General features: G+C 39.4%; 1 protein-coding gene across 1 annotated transcript in view; it reads right to left on the bottom strand.

Moving 5' to 3' along the window:
• Positions 1 to 1,210: 1,210 nt before the first annotated feature.
• The window catches only part of APBA1 (amyloid beta precursor protein binding family A member 1), an 80,680-nt gene continuing 61,387 nt past the window's right edge, over positions 1,211 to 20,503 (bottom strand). Inside the window, exons 6-13 of the mRNA XM_059493162.1 lie at positions 19,847 to 19,879; positions 18,616 to 18,702; positions 17,860 to 18,045; positions 14,326 to 14,505; positions 13,320 to 13,532; positions 7,343 to 7,462; positions 6,549 to 6,689; positions 1,211 to 5,167 (exon numbers count right to left, since the gene is read on the bottom strand). Of these exons, the coding sequence (XP_059349145.1) occupies positions 5,096 to 5,167; positions 6,549 to 6,689; positions 7,343 to 7,462; positions 13,320 to 13,532; positions 14,326 to 14,505; positions 17,860 to 18,045; positions 18,616 to 18,702; positions 19,847 to 19,879 (1,032 nt within the window). The 3' untranslated portion in view covers positions 1,211 to 5,095. The remainder of the gene's footprint in view (positions 5,168 to 6,548; positions 6,690 to 7,342; positions 7,463 to 13,319; positions 13,533 to 14,325; positions 14,506 to 17,859; positions 18,046 to 18,615; positions 18,703 to 19,846; positions 19,880 to 20,503) is intronic.

The raw sequence follows: 20,503 nt of genomic DNA, 5'->3' as shown, positions 1-20,503 counted from the left end.
TCATTTTCCTTCGGGTGCTGGGAACCCCAGATTCTGCAGTATCAGGCAAGGCACAAGTTAAGCAGATCTGACCACTTTACCCCATTCAGATCATCTGACATAATAAAAAATTTTCTTAGAAAACAACTCTGCTCATCACTTCTACAAACAAAAGGGCTGTTCACATGGGACCTTGCTGCTGCACATCTAGACAAAGGCAGGGACACACATGTACTGCTGGGTGGTATTTACATTTTGAGTACCACTGGGGCTGCCTGCAGGCTCCCTTCTTAAAATAAAACATGTAAATTTATTCCGTGGCCAAGGGATATCCCTGGAGGTCCATCTGTAGGAGCACCACAAAGCACAGCACAGGCCTGGCCCTACTCAGATAAGAGGCACATGGATCACAACTCTTCATGTACCATGATTTTAGGTCAGGATTGCTCCATGTGCTTCTGCACTGAACATTTATTTAAATTACAGTCCCAGCCCTGACACTGACACTGTCAGTCCATGCAGGTCACCAGCGTCACCTCTTCAGCCTGCAAGGCTCTACAGGGTGCTGGAAATGGGCTGGGGTCTGCCTGTCCTCTGTGTGGATCCCAACCATTAAAAACACTGAAGGAGGGGGCAAGAAACATGTCCTCTGTGTACACAGCAAATCTGCTGAAATTTTTGTCTGTACTGCTAAAATTAGGGTTTATGTTTATCCACAAAAATGCAGAAAAGTTTGTAACACAGAAATTGGTATGTACAGATAATGGAAAGAAATAGGAGGATGGAGGGTGGTACACAGGGGACTGCAGAATGCAGAAAGAAGCTCATCCTGTCTACTGCACCCTTGACCAGGGACTTCGCAATTTTTTCCATTTGTCATTTAAGCAACTAAGGTGAAATACTTCATTCTCTCATGTTGATGGTATTTCTATTTCATGTTATGAACAGCAACTAAGTGGCTGAATGCCCATGTTTAGTTTTCTTCTGAGTCAGCTGTGGTGTATATTGTCATTTTTGTGCTTTCAAAGTACTCTTGAGAAACTATAAGGCACAGAAAATCCTATGAAGCCTCACCTGAAGCAACAGTCCCTGGATGACTTTTTTTTTGTTGACTTTCAAATATGATCATATTTTTCATAATCTCTTATATCTTTATTTTATGATCATATATTTAAAAAAAATAACCTTAGCACAGGCAGTTCCAGGATTAATTCTAGGGACAGACATATCAGAATTCTACTTTTATTTATTGAAATGTTGTTACGTCTTTAATAATAAATCATGCTGATGACATTTAAAAGAAAACAGTGATTTCAGAAACTACTCTAAGTGTGAAGAATTGTTATCAAAGCCCCATTTATGAAAAAATCCTACTTAAAGTTATTCAGTCAAATAAATAATATTCCTGTCACAATTACAGTAGATTAGGAATCACTTTTGTTTAGGAGCACTAGTGTCATGTATTGCCTGAAAAGAATGCTGTTTGAAAAATAAAGGTAACAGTACTGCTTCATGCCTGCAGAAACATAGATAAGAATTACTCCAGACTAAGTGGCAAAAAACAAGTTCAGACACCTTCCAATTATGCATGCATTCAGCATTGGCAAGTAAGCCTCTAGGTCAGTATGAGCAAATTCTCAGCCTTGTCTGAGGTATTTTTGTTTTGTAGTTTATTGTTGCAAATCTTACAGACATTAGCGCTCTGTTAAATAAAGGAATGTAGCACAGTAAATACATCACAACAAAATAACTGGCCAGAAACCCCTTACCCTATCCCATCCAAAGCAAAAAGCCCACTCTTCTCCCCTCTGTCTCTCCCCCAAATCAAACCAGCACAGCTTCATTAGAGAGGTCAGAGACCTGTGGCAGAAAACATCAGAGTAATTACATTCAGTAGATGTGCAATATCAACATTCCAGGCTCACATATATTTATATATATATTTATATTTTTATATAGAGATCATTAAATGTTTACAAAGAACAATATTGTTACAAATACAATACTATGCTTTTCCCAACGCTTTACAATAATTTCCATTCATCCTCTTTACAGAACAATAGTACAACTTCATAGTCTAGGTACTGCGCTAAATATATACAAGAGATCTCAACCATGTTGCTGTCTTGAGAAATACATTTCTTTTAGAAAAGAAGGAAAGCTAGCAAACCTGGAAATCCAAACTGAGACTCACAAGATTCAAAACAAACATGAAACTTCTCAAAAATAAAAAATACAAGGGATGTTTCATCCTTAATGTAAACACTGAAGAGTTAATTAGACTGTACGAAGCAGCAAGGATGAAAGAAAAAGAATTCAGGTCTGTCACTGAAGAAGGAATGTAAACCACTGAAGGAATGTTCCTTTACATCTGTTAAAAATCCCCATATCTGATCTATCAAACCGCTGCAACAGTCTAGAGAACAGCCAGCTTTCCCATTTGAGTTCCATTTTCTTGAAACTCTGTTTAGAGAGTAAAATGGGATTGTTTACAAAACTGCTCTCAGAAGTGTGCACACACTATGGACCTCTCAGTTTAGAAATTTTATGCACATACTGTAACTGAAAAAATGAGATTTTTTTTTTGCTAAGCTCTGGTCCTGCAAGCATTCATTTGCTTAATTTTAAGCACCTATTTAGGATGAACAGTAACTTCACAAACCCCCAGCTGTAAGATTTCCAAAGAAACAGTGGTTTCTTCTCTTAACACATTTGCATGCTCAGATTTTCATAATTTCCCCGTGAAGTGAGCTAAAGACTTCACCACATGGGCTAGACAGAACCACAGAAACAAGTGAAGTGGAGGGCATACACATAGCAGGAACCAGAAGCATGATAACTGTGTCTTCAAGAGTTCACTAAGTTTCCTCAGGCAATTTATGGAAAGGCTGCACTGTATAGAATCTTCTAAATTGTACATGGTTATATACCATATTTACATTTATTACTATATATATGGAAAGTTCTAGAAAAAAGGTTCAAATTACCATAAACCAGATGTCTACAGTTAAACAATATACTCACAAGCCATTAATTATCTTGTTGCATCAGTGAGGCAGCAGAGTTAAGTACTAACCTGGAATACTAACACCATTCTCTTGTGCAATCTGATATTCTGGAGCCTTGGATTAAATTATATAACAACAATAAATGCAAGTAAAATCAAGTCATTGTACATTAATCTCAACACTAAAACATATCCCCTTACTACAACAGTTTATGCACCACTTCATTATGTCCCTTAAATACCTGCTTCCCACAGAAATACAGTTCATCCTCTAACTCTGATCAGGCCATGGTCATCCATGACTTTAGAAAGCCAAAAAATGGACTCCTGACAAGAGCGCTCAGTGGTTCTCAGCCGTGTTTGCAACAAGTGCACATGCACACACCCACTTCCATGAATCCCCATAGCAATGTCTAGGATCATCACTGGACTGCAAGCAACGCTTACATTGCACAGCTCACGTCACAACAAGTGAGACACAAGTGACTATGAACAACACCGCATTTGCAAAGCAGAAGTGGCATGTGGCAGTGTGTTGTCTGCTCTTGTTTTCATCTCACTGAGCCTTTCCATCACAGCAAAACACAGCACAAACTGTTTGTTTAAAAGAAATCAACATACTAGCCTGGACTAAACACATGGTTCAACTTCAGTATAAACACCAGTATACAGTCCTGAAAAAAAGTAACTACAGAGAATGTAGAATTCTCTCACTAGGAAGAAAAGACACTGCTTCTTTTTATTTTGAACCCTCTTAAAAAAACCAAAGGACCCAACCCAGCCCCCTTTTCCCATTTTGTCTCTAGCATGCAACTTAGAGGGTAATCAAATACAAGATTTCATACATCCCTACAGTTAATCATCTTCATACAAGTGCATATAGTACACACATATCTCTTTTAAGTGCCATATATATGGGAAAAAATCACAAGCTAAATTATATAACAAAATAAATAAGTTTATTCCTGCCTCATCCTTTCAACTGTTACCTACATATCATGAACTAAATAGGAAGTCAATAAAATTAGACAGGTCTTTGGACAAAAATATATGTTAAAACTGGCTCAGAGAACAAAATTACTTAGAATAGTCTGCAGATCTCTTATATTCAAACTTCATAAATAGGAAGCACAATTTTAAAAATGTCTATATACACTGGCACACATGGCTATGTGCACCAAAATCGGAATTAAGAGCCTAGAAAAGTGTAGCTATTCAGCAGATCCCCTCAATATTTTTCTTGTGGCTATTTAAAGATTCTCCCCCCCACTTCTTTAACCTCTAAAATCAGGAAGGGACTATAAAACACAAAGCTGAAGAAAACTAGGAGATAGAAACCTGGGGGCAGAGAGAGGGAGGCAGCTGTAAAAAATGCCTCCCAAATTTCTTAGTGTAAGTAATGCAAGAATAACATGCTTCAGGAACATATGGAGTATCTTTTGGTGTCCTACTATCATGAAGAACAGATGACAGAGGGGAATTAAAAGGTGTGTATTTGGACAATTCATTTTACAACAGCAGCATTTACTGAATCTTCATAAGCAGGCAATTTTTCCTGAGGGCAAAATAATCCTTTTGGTATTCTACTTTCCCCACAGACACAAATCTTTAGTACTGAGCTTGGTGCCTGCGAGAAAACATGGCAGGAGAATCAAAGTCACAGGCAGGATATCCAAGGGAACACCTTTTACCCTATACTTCTATCTATTTGGTAAAGTAATTTTTCATTCAGCAACATTTAATTTACTCCGTTTGTAAAATTACAGCCACAGAAATAAAACTGATTATGTAGCATGAAATAGAGCCATCTGTGAATACTGCTGTAAACTATGCTGCTGTTATTCTCCTGTTTTGCATGTGGAGCTGCATGAAGTTTCACTTGTAAAAAGATGCAACCAAAATAGTTCCACAGGTATATTTTGTCCCTTACCAAAATGGTGGGAAGAAGAGGGAAAAGGGATGAAGGAGAGAGTAACAGTGTATTTGTGTCTGTGATGGGGGGAGAGAGAAAGAAATGTCTTTGCAGACACAGCAATGCAGCACTAGAGAGACAAGCACTAATGAGGAAAAAACATCTTCCATGCACACTGTGGTGGTGAGGTGTCGGCTTCAGATGTAAACTGGTTGCTCTTGTGCAGTCAACAGTCTGTACATAGCAGCTGGCATAGTCTTCATATGGATCTAGAGGAAATAAGCCAAATTAATCCAGGTTCCTAAACATGCATACCTCACCTGAAGGACCCAGATAAGGTCACACAAGGCAGGAAAAAGGATAAAACTTGAGAGTTTTCATACCCTTATTAAAGTATTGCAGGTGATGGTTTTATGAAAAAATATGTTTAGTATTGATGAACCATCTAAAATTGTCCAGGTCATATTTTCAAGGTATGGTTCTTCTAAAGCATAGAAGTATGGGGCAAATAATGAAAGACATGGTGCACAGGCTTGCTCTCACTTCAGCTTTTTAGGCTTGATTAGCAATGGGCTAATAGAGATAGAACAGAATTCCAACACAGTTTGAGTTGGAAGGGACTTTTCAAAATCATCTTGTCCGAACTGCCCTGTTGCAGGTATCAACAGTTTTCACTAGAACAGGCTGCTTCGAGCCCTATGCAACCTGGCTTTGAACACTTCCAGGGATGAGGCATCCACAGCTTCTCCAGGCAATCTGCTCCAGTGGCTCACCAACCTCATAGCAAAGGATTTCTTCCTATGCCTGATCTAAAAATCTACTCTCTTTCAGTTTAAAACCATTGCCTATTGTTCTGCACTGGAGACCCTGATAAAAGCCTCTCTCCATTTTTCTTAGAAGCCCATTACACATTGAAAGGCTGCTGTCAGGTCTCCCTGGAGCCTTCTCTTCTCCAGGCTGAACAAAGAAACCCCTCTGAGCCTTTTCTCACAGGGGAGGTGCTCTAGCCCTCTGACCCTTTTCATGGCCTGCATCTGTATCTGCTCAAGCAGGTTCATTTGTTTATGCTGAAGGCCCCAGAAGGGGGGGCCTTCATTGTTATGATGAAGTCCTGCACACAGCACTCCAGGTGGGGTCTCACAAGAGCAGAATATGGAAAGGAAAATCACCTCCCTGTTGGCCACACTGTTTTTGATGCAGCCCAGGATACAACTCGCTTTTTGGGTTTCAAGTGTTCATTCCTGGCTCATGTCCAACTTTCCTTCCACCAAGTTCCTCTCTTCAGGGCTGTTCCCAATCCCTTTAGGCCCAGTTTCTATTGATGTAGGAGATTGCCCAGACCCAGAGGCAGGACCTTGCACTTGGCCTTGCTAAACTTCACAAAGGTTACACGGGCCACTCTTCTAGCCTGTTCAGGTCCCTCTAATGGCATCCCTTTCTTTAAGCACCACTGATCATGATGTCAACTTCAAACTTGCTGAGAGTGCACCTCATTCTCACTGTCCATGTCACTGATGAAGACATGACAGATAGAATGCTGGTCCCAGTACAGTCCCTTGAAGGACACTGCTCATTACTGATTTCCACTGGTTGTTACTGGTAACAGCAATGAACTCTGCTATACTGCCCAGACACGTTGCTGGTTCTTACCTCACCAACAGCATTTGAGAGGATGTGAACAATTTTCTCATGGGGTGTTGCTACAACGCTCTGCCCATTGATTTCAATGATCCGATGGCCAACACGCACACCTCCTCGCTCTGCAATGCCTCCTCTCATAAGGCTACAGATCTGCAAGGGAGACCACAAATTTATCATGGGCTGGACAAGGAACAGAGACTTTTGACTACCCGTTTTTTGCCTGCAATATATGAATTAACATTTAAGTGCAGACTTTTAACAATAAATTCTAAGATGCAATCTATCACTGACTCCAAAGCAAAATTTGTTAATGACGAGTAGCTAATGGATATTCTCTTCCAAAAGCAGAACAAACTGTCACAAAAGGCTGTTTGTGTTGTACATTACATGTCTTTTGGTTTGGAAATTTGAGTGTATGAAGGACCTCAATTTAATAATGTTCATTAGGCAGATACCTTACAACAAAAAGGATCAAGAATAGGCTTTTTCTTTTGAGATCATGCAATGGCTTGGCTAAAGACACATATGATGCATGCTGAAAGCAGACTCTTCCACACATTTTTGGTTTTTTAAGCTGAAACAACTTTTTTATTCCTCTGACTGTAAATTTGTGAATAAGTGGAGTCAAAGACAAAACCTCTTATTAACACAACTTTTACATCTCAAACTTGACAAATGCAAAATCCTGCTTGCTGTAAGGGAGAAAACAGCAGTTTCCCTCTTCTCACACTGAAACTTGACCACAAATGGAGAGGAAATTTCATGTGTGTTAAAGCTTGATCAGAACAGTGGAAGCTACTTACGATCCCATTCTGCACACTGAAGCCCAGCTGATATCTGAGGTCTGGTCTTCTGATCAAGACTGTGGTTACTGGAGGACATCTAACTATGTTCAGTTTAACCCGGGCCTGGTTTTTCAAACCCTGGAAAAAAATACCAAACTGAGAGTTAAACATATAACATGAGCAGGACAAAAAAAAAAAACCTTGTTAGAATACTGACATGGGAGCAGCCTTGAATAAACAGATCTTTGTATGCATTGTACCAGAATCTGATCACTGAATGCCAGACACAAACAACAGAATATTTAGTGAGATAAGAGATAAAACATCAAATTTTTCTTGCCAAAAATCTGGCACAGTTGTGTTAGGAAAACTAGATTCCTGTTGGCAGTTTCTTCATTTGATAACAGAAATCATACATAAAAGGATATTAAATCAGCTCAGGGGGTCCCAGGAAGACGGAAGAGACGAGGATCTGACTCCATGTTTCAGAAGGCTTGATTTATTATTTTAATGTATATATATATTATATTAAAGTATACTAAAAGAATAGAAGAAAGGATTTCATCAGAAGCTTGCCCAGAATAGAAAAGGATGGAATGAAAATAAAATCTTGTGACTAACCAGACAGTCTGAGACAGCTGGACTGTGACTTGGCCATTAATTAGAAACAACCAACTCAAAGATGAGCCTGTTGCATTCCACAGCAGCAGATTAATTTTTGTTTACATTTTGTTCCTGAGGCCTCTCAGCTGCTCAGGAGAAAAAATCCTAAGGAAAGGATTTTTCATTAAACATGTCTGTGACACTCATGGATGCATCACATCAGGGCCCATGGATGTGTAGATTTTGAGTTTGCCAAGGTGTTTGCCTTAAGTAACTCAATTCTCTTTGACCAAGGGAAAATATTCCTTCCAACATTTCTTTACCCTGATTTCCTGGGTCAGAGATTCCTGAGGGCTGGTCTTGACAGCAAACACCAGTCAGGCACTGTTCAGTAATTCTGCTTTGTCTGTGTCCTCTGTCACCAGGGTGTTCCCTTCCTACAGTAACAGGTCCACATTATCCTTTGTTTTCCTTTCGTTGCTGATGTATTTGAAGAAGCCCATCTTGTTTTCCTTGACATCCTCAGTCAGATTTAATTCCAAATGGGCCTTGGCCTTCCTTGTCTCAGCTCTCCTTAGTCTGACAACCTCTCTATATTAATTCCAAGAGGCCTGACCCTACTTCCATCTCCTGTGTATTTCCCTGCTCATGCTTAAGTAATGACAGAAGTTCTTCCTTTACCCATGCAGGTCTCTTGACCCCTTGTCTGACTTGCACATTGGGATGCGTAGCTCTTGAGCTTGGAAGAAGTGATCCTTGAATATCAACCTCCCCTGCAGGGCCTCTTCCCATGGGATTCTATCAACATCCCTACAGAGGCTAAAATAAGCTCTCCTGAAGCCCATGGTTACAGTCTTACTTGCTCACAGGTTGGCCCTAATCTTCACACCTCCAACAAGCCCTTTCCTGTTTGTTGGGTGAGGTCATGCAGCACACCCATTTCTTGTGGGATCCTCCACCATCTGTGACAGGAAGATATCACCAGTGCTCTCCAGGAACCTCCTGGATTGTTTGTGCTTTGCTGTGTAGCTTCTCCCGAAGATGTCAGGGTAGTTAAAGTCTCCCACAAGAACCAGGGCCTGTGACTTCAAGGCTGATGTGAGCTGTCATGTAGAAGGCCTCATCCATTATCCTGTAGCACACACCCACAAGTGTCACCCTTACCAGTCTGCCCTTTTATCCTAACCTTTAAATTATCTACTCATTCATCATCTACACCAAGATAGAGGTTGATACATTTGAAGTACTCTTCCTCTCTTCCAGCTGAGTTATATCACATTCACCATGAACTCCTTGCTACTAGAAAAAAATTGAATGAGAAAAATTTATTTTTACTGTCAGAGTGGTAAAACACGTATTACCCAGAGAGGCTGTGGAGCATCCAGTCTTGGAGTTACTCAAATCCTAATGGGCACAGCATTAAGAAGCCTGCTCTATTTTGAACCAAAATGTTGGTCTAGTCCAGCTACAGGAGTGACTGCCAGACTCGAGATTGTGTTCATATGGCTCAGTGAAAACAAAAATGTAATAAACCATAAATAAATGCCAGCTTGACCCTTTGTACAACTTCAAGTACTCAGAGCTCTTGGAGATTGTTAAGAGAGATTTTTGAAATTATTAATTCACACAAAATATAAGCCATAAATCCATCTATAAAAAAAATTCACATAAAGAACTAAATGCTTTCTAAAAAATACAGCAACTTTCAGCTTGCTTAATTAAACACCTGCCAATTCCAGTATCTGCTTCTAAATTCCTTTCATACATACAGTAGAAATCTAGGTCCCACTGCAATCAAAGTGTCAGACACTGACTTCAAATGATTAATTCTGGAAAGTAGTGTCTACTGTAGTTAAGGTAATATACTGAAGTCTTTACATAGAGTTTACTACTGCTGATTCTGTTGAGCTGAGCTCCAGATTCAGCAGTGACTTAAGTAACTAAACTGGCATCCTGGCATGATGAACTACCTTGAGTCTGTTTTCTTGTCAGTACCTTAAACTGGATGTAATCAACATTGGGTGTAAACAGCTGTCCCCACAGTGCTGAGCTCAGCTTGGCTCATTCTTGAAAGTTGCTGCAAGACAATGAATGCGTGTCTGACCACAAAATGACAAAGCTCATGGCTGTGGGAGCTGCATGTACTCCACACTCAGGAGAAAGAAGATCTGAACTCCACCTCCTCCATAACTATGGACTCCTCTACTCCAGTGAGGAATCAGCAGTGTACCTCACAAGCTCAAGGGCCATTCACTTTCTATAGGCAGATCTTCACAACACCACATACTGCAGAGAAGAGGGACTTCTCAACTTGAACTACACTGTGGGCACAATGTTTATGGAAAAGTCTAAGGGGCTTTTGACTCAGCATTCTAATCCTGAGAGGTGAGAGTCATGCAGAGTACTGGGGATGCCCATTTCTAAGAGGAATTTAAATGTGTAACTTCAGTCATCTGAATTCATTCAGGGTACATGCGCAGAATAGATTTGATACTGTCATGCCCTTACCTCCCTGCTGAATGTGCAAGTTACTTACATGTATTCCCTGGGGCAAAAAAATAATGTCATCCCTAATGAAAAATCCTTTTAATTTTACAGAAAGTGTATATATTTCAGAAGTGGGTGATCTTCAGAAGTATACAGACTGGTAACATAAACTGATCAGAAACAAAAAAAATTGTATTTTCACCACCTTTCTTTGTTTATCTAGTTCCTGAGTATATTTCTGATAGTAGCCAGTACCAGATGCTTTGACAGAAGTAGCATAATCCTATTAGGGAACAGTCACTACATATGGAAAGCTTCTTCCAAGCTCCATCAGTTTGCAATTGGTTTATGGCAAATTAGCAGCAGAGATTACATCCATAATACTGAATTATCTTGTTTGAAGTGCTTGTGACATATGTTTATCCACATAATATTATCATCTTTTCATAGGAATCCTTCCAGCATGCTAAGGAAATCTGAAATTTGGCATATTTCCACCACATTTAATGATCTGCATTTAGGTCATTCATATACATATTTGTTTTCAAAAGTGCTATATGAATAACTCCAGATGTGTGGTTATGAAGATCTGCAAACATACAGATTATCATCTCTTTAGAAAGACAAAATAAGGCTGGCAGTTCCTGCGGAAACTGCGGTATCAGGGAAGAAGTAAAAGGCCTGCAGAAGCTGGAAACAGCAAAGCTGGTTGGTTCTGTATTGACAAAATACTGATGAGCACAATAAAATCTCCATCTGAATAAGGGAAGTACAACTTATCACAGTTTTAGAAATAAAAATTATGTGGGATAGGAAGCAATTACAAAGAGCCTAAATTTGCAGGGTGTTTTGCTTTGATGAAGCTGGCACAAAGATATTTAATACAATTATTTTCTTCCTTTCTTTACAGATTTAAGACTGGTTTTGCCATATTTTCAGTTTGTCACACATGCTGTCATTTCTACTCACTGAATCTAAAATTTCTGGTTCGGTGACCTATGCATCTATTACTCATCAGAACTCAGCATTAACATTTTGGGAAGCCTGAATGGGAAGTCTTTATAACAAACATCTCAGCTCAAGTATTAAGAGATAATCCATGAAAGAAAAGAAATAGTTTGTACTTTTTTTTAACATGGCAAATTTATCTTGTAAATGGAAATTTATTTTTCAATTAAAAAAAATACAAAGTGAAAGAGAAATTTGCATAATACAACTTGTTACCAAAAAGTTGCCTAAATGAGTAAGTCTAACAGGTACATTGCTAAAAGTCAGGGAAGAATGCTGGTATAATGTACCACCAGCATTACATTATGTGTCTGTACGTGATGATCTGCAGAGCTAGGCAGGACCATTTCAACAAATAACTAATTTCAACAAATAACTAATAAATAACTAATTAACTTCAGAGTGTCTCAAACATTCTCTAGTGATGCATCTTTCCCACTCTTTGAACACTGATGTTGAAATACTTATTCCTTTGTATGCTACAGCTGCTCTAGGCACTGTTCAATTCCAGATGACCTGCAAGCTTCTCACTGTCACATACTTTTCTGACAACTAGAAGAAAGCTCTTCCAATTAAAATGCCCCACTTATGCAAGTGAAGAAAAGAACCAAATAAGCGAAGCACTTTGAAGTAACTTGGGCAAAGATGCCACAGAGGGTATGTCTTAAAGTTTAAAAGCTTTAAAAATAGGTATAAACAAACAAACAAAAAAGCATTTACTCTATTTCATCCAAATACTAAGAAGTATTTGACATCTAGTAAGGCTTACGACAATATTAGGCACCTGTGCCTCCATTTGTGATATAAGATTTCAATATATTGTGTACCTGATAATATCTTCCTTCTGCACAAAATATTCCCTTGTGAAGTTGTGCACAGAGCCCTGGGACACAAGTAAATAGCACAGCAGTCTGGAATGGCACTGGATGTTGTCATTCTGGACTTGATCAAGACTTTGACGCTGCCTCTCAAGATAACCTCATAGCCAAGCTCAGGAAGTGGATGGTGAGGCGGATTGAGAAGTGGCTGAATGACAGTTCAGAGGGTTGGGATCAGTGGCACAGATCTATTTGGATGCCTGTATCTAGCAGCATCTCCCAAGCTTCAATACTGGGCCCAATCTTATTTAACCTATCATCAGAGATGGAGTGCCCACTGAGAAAGCTCACTGATGACACAAAAACTGGGAGGAGTGGCCGATACCCAAGCGCTGTGCAACCCTTCAGAAGGACCTTGACAAGCAGGAGAGATGTGCAGAAAGGAACCTTCTGAAATCAAACAAGAGCAAATGCACCTGGGGAGGAATAATCCCAGGCCCCAGCACAAGTTGTCCATGAGCTAGCAGTGTGCCTGTGTGGCCAGGAAGGCCAATGGTGTCCTGGGGTGCTTCAGGAAGAGCACTGCCAGCAGCTCGAGGGAGGTGATCCTGCCCCTCTGCTCAGCCCTGCTGAGGCTCCTCTGGAGTGCTGTGTCCAGTTCTGGCCTCCTCAGCACAACAGGGACATGGAGCTCCTGGAGCAGGCAGGTCCTGTTGAGGGCTATCATAGGGGATTGGTGCACTTCAGCTTAGGAGGAAAAGGTTTACCGTTGGACTCAATGATCTCAGCGGTCATTTCCAATCTAAAATTGCCACAGTTCTGTGAAAGGCTCAGGGAGCTGGCCCTGCTCAGCATCGAGAAGAGACAACTGAGAGGGGACCTCATCAATGATATTAGATTACAACACTTTCATTGGTCCCAGACAGAAAATTGGTGCAGCATAATTCACACTATTTTTTCAGATCATGAAATGCAAACTGCTATGCAAACATTTGGCAAGAATTTACTTCAGTTTTATACTTTCTGCTTTTCAATTATGTCTCTTTAAAATATGTAGCTTCCAGAAACATTTTCCCTACCTTTATAATGCTCTGACATGTTGAGAGTGGTAAACCAACCAAGCTGGTCCCATTGATTGACATGATCTGGTCCCCTATGTTCAGCTTCCCAGACTTCTCTGCCGGTCCTCCATGCATCATGTTGGCTATGATAACGGTAGGCAAAATGGATCCCCAGCCAGACTCCACAATCACCACACCTAGAATTTCTCCCTTTTGCTTTTCAATGTAAACCTGTATAGTAAGAAAAAGTATTTAAAAAAAGAGTTTCTTTTACACCCATGGAACTAATATCATCCCCGTCCAAACGTTCACAAACCCAACAAATATACCCCTTTTCATTTGCAACTTGCCTTCCTAATTCAAAGGCAAAACAAGATAGGGTACATGTTTTACTACCTTTCATTTGCATTCAAACATTAAATGACACACAATACAGACTCAGTGCTGAACACCCCTCAGAAGTAATTTCTGTTTATGAAAAGAAGAAATTCCAGTGAAGGAAACCCTGGTGCCATGGGCTTGGTGGACAAAGCTAAATAAGAAGAGACTGCACGACTTTACAACTTTGTATTGGAAAGACATTACCTGTGTGTTCCAGTTGCACACTGGTTCATTTTTATCAAGCCAGCTGCAAAGCCTTCTGGCACACACAGTTATTTAAAACCTGGAATCAATCATGTTCATAAACACTGCTGCTTCTATAAATTTTATGTTGTTCACTGTAATTTTTTTTATTGTATTAATCTGTTAATCTGCTTTAAGTTCGCATTCAAACATGTCTGAAAATTGCTTGGTAAAAAGAACAGAAACAGATGGTAAATCAGTTGACTGCAGATAAATTTGGGGTTCACTGTTTGCATTTGAAACAGAACTGATGACAGGGTGGTCTATTAGGGAGGATATTCTAGATCAACTGAGATAATTTATAGGAAGTATAAATGGTTTTTTAGTTTCTGCCAACACAGGCCTGCAACTGATAAAGAGCAACTGAATATTTGTGGGGAAAAAAAAAAAAGATACATACATCTTTGCAATTTTCAGATTTGGAGAAGTGAATCAGATCATCATTGTACATGTCCTGGGTATTAAGCAAGTCGCTATATTCCTTCTGGCTAAGGTCTTCTGGGTTGATTCCATTTGCCCTCAAAAATTCTTGGTAGGCCACACTAAATGCTTGACCTATGGACTGTGCAATCAGCTGCGCCTGTAGCAGTTCCCAGAAAAGGGAAAAGAAAAGAAAAAAGTGAAACATTCTGATGCTCATGTCCACTGACAGTTTCTGTTACAATCACACTGTAAAATGGATCATCAAGTTGATGAACCTACAAGTTACTACACTCCAGTCTAAAAAATATTTGTGCCTTACAAATTAATTTTAAAGACCCACAAAATCTCAACACATTCAGCTCTGCCATGAATCTAGCTCAGTAAGCAATTATAAATTACAAATATGAGAAAGAAAGACATCCTTTCACAGGTAAGAACTGCTAATGTAAGTGTAGAGATAGAGCCACTGCAGTGGCTGTGGGTTGCACCTATCATTCCTCCCACACATGCTGCTCCCAGATGGCACTCCCTTCCAGCAGAAGCAATGTCATTCTCTGACAAGCAAGCAATGAAAAAGAAAATGTCAACTAGGAAACACACAACCACATTTAAAAGGGTATTTCCAGCTTTTCCTACCATCCTTTACAACACTGACAGTGACTACTCCTATCTCAGTCTCAGACAAAAAAGGAAATAGGCAGCAACTAGAGACCAGATCAGGCCCTAAAGTAACTGCAAATGGTCATATGCATCTCCTCCTTCATCCTGCTAGTACCTTCAGCCCCTATCCCCTACACTTATTTCCCTCCTTCCAACTCACACGATCCTGGGAGCTCTCTACCTCCTTCCTACTCATTCTGTCCTTTGTGAGCACCCTCTTGCACCAGCAGCTTCTCAGAGTCTTGTCTGCACCCAAAGCCACCAAATGCACCTCTCACTACACTGCATTGCTCCCACCATGAGCGGTTTGATTCCTGCAGCTGTGGGCCTGAAACTGGGCAGCAGGCAGATGTGGGGAAAGCTCTGTGCCAAGCAAGGCCAGAGGGATGCCCACCTTTGACACAGCAATCATGGTCAGGCAAATAAATGGCAGGAGAGCAAAGCACAGCATGGTGCAGCGTACTGCTGTGTACAGGTGGAGAGATTCACCCAGTGAGCACTGTGTGGGGCACAGGAGGTGGCTGTGGTGTGCATTGGAACACAGGGCTGTCTATGGCAAAGACAGGGAAGAGAAATAGAGAGCTCCACAGTTCACAGTGGAGGCCTGACAGAGTACTGGTAACGAATGAATGCTGCTCAGGTGTACTTTTATACAGTCTGATGGCCATTTTTAAAGTCCAGTTTGGTCCCTAATAAAGGAAAGGTTCCCAACACAGAAATAAAAATGTTGTATCTTAGCTCAAACTAGCACTAAACCTGCTGATGAGAACAGCATGATTGCTGGTGCTGAAAAGACCAATATGTAGACCAGTAGTATATTACCAAAGCTAAGATCAACCTAATTTTGACAGCAAGGACAGCAAGAAAATGGGAAAACTGCACCTCCATAACTCAGTAATTTAAGTGAAGAGTGCAGACTTTACATTCATACACACGCATCTTCACTCCCAGAAAGAGATCAGCTCCCGCTTAGACACCCAGCATTTGGACACATCACTAAGGTTCAACTCATTTAAAGGTACACCTCTAAATAGCTGAAAATCTGGTGCTGTCCTCTTTAGACAAAGACTCATCCAAGCAGAGACATGTTCTGGCCAACACCCACTCACAGGCTTACAGCTTCTGTTTCACTTACTGTGTAGATTCTGCCAAGTACCCAGCCATCCCAGAAGAAGAAAAGACAGGTTTTATAATATAAACAGGCCACATGACTTCACTGGAGGTACAAAATCTTTGAAGCTGCCATTTTGCTGCTGCTACAGTCCTTCCATTCTGACTGTTAGTCACTTCAAAATTTGAGATAAATTTGGCAAGTTACCTGTAAGCTACATACCATGACGAAGGAGAGCTGATATAATCTGTAGTTTTTCAGCATATTTTCCCCATCAATGAGCAATGCTTTTATTGGATCTACAGGCATTTTACAAGCCAGCTGGATTTACAGGCACAGAGAAGATCACACAGAATACAAATACAGGCTGATCTAAACAAACCATAGACTGGGAGGTTCAAATTTTAGCTAGCCAAAGTATTAACAGCAGCCTAGGAAACGGATCTGGAAAGCATGGATCATGCAAAGGGTCAGACCACCCCATAGTAAAGGAAAATAAGCCCAAGACTCTGGCACCTGACAGTTTGATTTCTGCTTTTTCAACTGGCCAGTAAAAGAGCACACAGTGTCCAAACTTGTGACTAGAAACACAGGAACAGCAGCCTCAAAGTGGGTAGCATGTCAAATGTTATTAAGCAAAAAATACATTGGTTACTGTATTTCACACCAGATTCTTAAAAGGCTTTACAAAATGGGTTGACAAAACATGTTATTTTGTGGAAATAATCCAGAATTTTTATACGCTGTCAATTTTGGTCCAGGATTACTTTCATCAGTGCTCATCCTCACTTTTTAACTTCAGCATTGGGTCATGTATACACATTCATGTGCAATAATATATTCAGATAATATATTCAGACAGAGGTTTAGAGCAGATTACATTAAATTATTACATAAAATCAGCTCCTTATTCAAGAAAACCTTCCCATCTCATAGTCCTCGCTGTTCACTGTAGTTTGGAAGACATGGAAGATACTGGTATTCTTACTTACTTCTCTTCAGTATGTTAGTTTCCCAGATTACTAGGGCTAACTTGACTATGATCCTAAAAACTGCATATCTAATCACTTCAATCTAGTAAATTTGATTTTACTTTTCAGTTACTGAAAGTTACTTTTAAAAAGTACATAAAATCGGCAAGTTATAAACACTGATTGTGAAGACAGGAGATCAAGACCTGTGTAAAGTAACTTAATCCTGTGTAAAGTACCTTAACTGTGCCGTTGATTAAAATTTAGTCATTTATGTCTCTATTCAACATATTTTGGATTGCTGAAATCACAAACTTTCTTTGCTGGCTTTTTCATATGATGACAGTAACTACAGCCCCTATACAAACCACCTGAAAAATAAAAAATCATCTTTCTTGTATGCATCAGTGATTGATCCTCAATGCAAGACTTGGGATTAGAATTTCCCTATGAAAATAAGCCTCTCTGATAGACTTTCCCTCTCCTATGCAAAATTTGAGATGGTATTTGTAACTGCAGCAACTGGACCCTGCTATCACTGTTACTGGAAGGCACTAAAGAAACTTTAAAAAAGTAAGCATTTCTACAAACACCAACTTCCTGTGACATGTCATGTCCAAACATATAGATGGCAGGCAAGTTCCTCTGCTTAGATGAAATACTGGGTCCAGTTAAAAAGCAAACTGGACCACTCACAATGGGCTTTGGGCCTATCAAAATTGCTTACTTTTTCACTCCTAGAAAACTACAAGACAGTGTAATTGCTTACATCCTCAGACTCAAAGACATGACAAATCATTTTGTACTGCCTCTTTCCATCTTGAGAGGGGTGAGATGCTTCCACATTATCCTGGGAGTTAGAGCGTGGCATTCGCCTACGAGCCATCAAAACAACTATATTTCCTATATCAGCAATGTAAGAAATGGTCCGCAGGGGATGATCCATCATGGTTTCCTGGGGAATAAGAAAACCAACATAAGCAGCTGCTTCAACTGGGTTCTTATTGGACATCTAGTATCATCAAAACACACAAATAGCTGTAAGACCCCTGCTAGGTGAAATCTGTAACATCTGTCATGCATTAAGGGAAATAGAACAGAAACCAAGAGCTTCACTTTCCAAAAATAAAACAAAGAGAAAGTTTTACAGGGTTTTTTTTCTGTGGAAAAGTACATCAAGACATGAACTGCAGAACCTGCACATGCTGAGCATGTATGTGTACAAGACTATAAGCAAATTATTGCAGCTAAATATTTTGGGCTACTCTGGGCACAATCAATACTTGATGCAGCATGGCTTAGAAGACATAAGCTGACTGCAATTATCTTACCCACAAATTCTAATTATTTCTATAGACAGACACACTGAATAATTGCTTGTATGACGTGGCACTTGACCATGGATTTCTGCCTAGAGGGGGAATATAAGATCCAGCACATTTTAAAGACAAATTTTAACATGTACGTGAAAGTCTATTCCGGTAGTCTTTTCCAACAATACTAACAAAGGTGTCTATGTCTATACCTGTGTGTCTGCATTCAGTACTTTTATTCTCTGTGTAGAAATGAAGAGGTCCACTTCAGTCATGGGTTGAGATTCACCTTCTGGAGCCTGCAAATAAATGGATTAGAGTCAAACAAACAATTAGCTAACATACTTACTAATAATGATGTTAGTTCACATACAGGGGTACACTAAGACACAGTACCAGAACAGCAATGCAGGATAGAGTATTAGACTGCAGAAGCAAAAGATAAACACAAAGATGTGGAAACTATATCATATATGTGAAAGTGAATTGGGTATTGTTTGAAAAAAAAGTTAACCACACAAAAGCTTGCCTGCTATTTTTCCTGATTCAGTAAAATTATACCTGACTGCAACATGAACTATAAAGATTTCTTGAAAAGTAATATGATTTTACCATTTTCTGCACACTATGAATCCCACTTCAAATAAGGTTTTCATACAAGCCATAGAAAGGCCTAATAGTATCTCCTGCCTGAGGAATTTCTATTTGGGCTAGCAGTGGCTGCTAAGACCAATTGAAAAACCTGTACCACAGGAGCTACTGTTTGAGCTATTCATAATGCAGTTCTGGCAAGAAGACCTTCACAGTCAGACAAGATACTTTTCAAGCAGTAACCCACTTAAGAAGTAATATTTTGTTAATAGAAAGCAAACATTTGTAATATTTTTAAATTACACTTGTTAAAAAGTAGTTGAAAGCTCCACAAACAAAACTTATTACAAAGATGAATCAATCTCAGTATATTACTGTATGTATAGACATAAACTTTTTTTTTTGCATCCAGCAATTTGACATCTCTGTGAGTCAAACAAAGCACTCCAATATAAAGATTAAATTAAAATTAAAAAGTCTAAAAAAAAAAAGGTAAAAAACCCCAAAACAAACAAAAACCCCCCCACACTCCATTTTAATCCATAATCTTACAATGTTTAAACCTTTGCCATGTCAGTCCTGATTCTTTAATATGCATTTTGGGTACTGCCTGTAACCATTTGATAGATCCAATCTTTCTTCTATTTCTAACATGAAATGGCTAATGAGAAGCAACAAAAAATGGCCAATCAGGCAACTGATTTCCCAGATATGTCATGGTGGCTCAGAAACAAATCTGAAAAATCCTTGCTGGATGCAGAAAATAAAACCACAAAATAAAAGAAAGGGAAAAACCCTCCCAGAAAACAAAAGAACAAGCATAACACCAAGCTGATGGAGTTTGTACTGCACCTTCTTCCTGCTTTTGGCTAATTTCTGGGCCATCTGCTTAGCATGGAACAAACAGAGACAGGAGAACAGTTAGAGAAGAACTTGCAGAGACTCCAAGTCACGCAGGAATCTATAAACTAATGTCAGGGCTCACAGACTACTAGCTGGTCTAAATTAGTCCCTGCTTAAATTAACTTCCTCCTTGTTTTTTTAGCTTAAAAAATTGTAAAATTTCATGTTTAGCACAATTAATTTCAGAAATGAAAAGAAACAGCACCAAAAGAGTCAAAAAGAACACAAAAGGATTTTTTTTTCACTTAAAATGTTACTTGCAACAAACAAGGTTATTTTGAGTGTAATTGTTTTTGAGGCTTGGTGAGGGGAGGATCGTTTAAGAAACAGAAGAGATCTTCCCCTCACTTACAGCAGTGTAAACCATTACAAGAAGTTATTTCTTTTCAAGGTACACCGATGTAAAAGGTGAGTGAAAAATTGTATGCTTTCTTTATTATTACACGTTTTTCACATCTCATACTTCAACAGACTTAAAAAAAAAATCAACCTCCCTAACACTATGCTGCTTTTTCCTGGAAAAATGAAATGACAGAAGGTAACTGTCATCTTCATTTTCTCTTTCTTCTGAGCAAATAAATCTGCACCAATGTTCACACAGTGAAC

Source organism: Ammospiza nelsoni, chromosome Z, assembly GCF_027579445.1.
Source record: "Ammospiza nelsoni isolate bAmmNel1 chromosome Z, bAmmNel1.pri, whole genome shotgun sequence".
Taxonomy (NCBI): domain Eukaryota; kingdom Metazoa; phylum Chordata; class Aves; order Passeriformes; family Passerellidae; genus Ammospiza; species Ammospiza nelsoni.
This window is presented reverse-complemented; position numbering and strand designations above follow the sequence as displayed.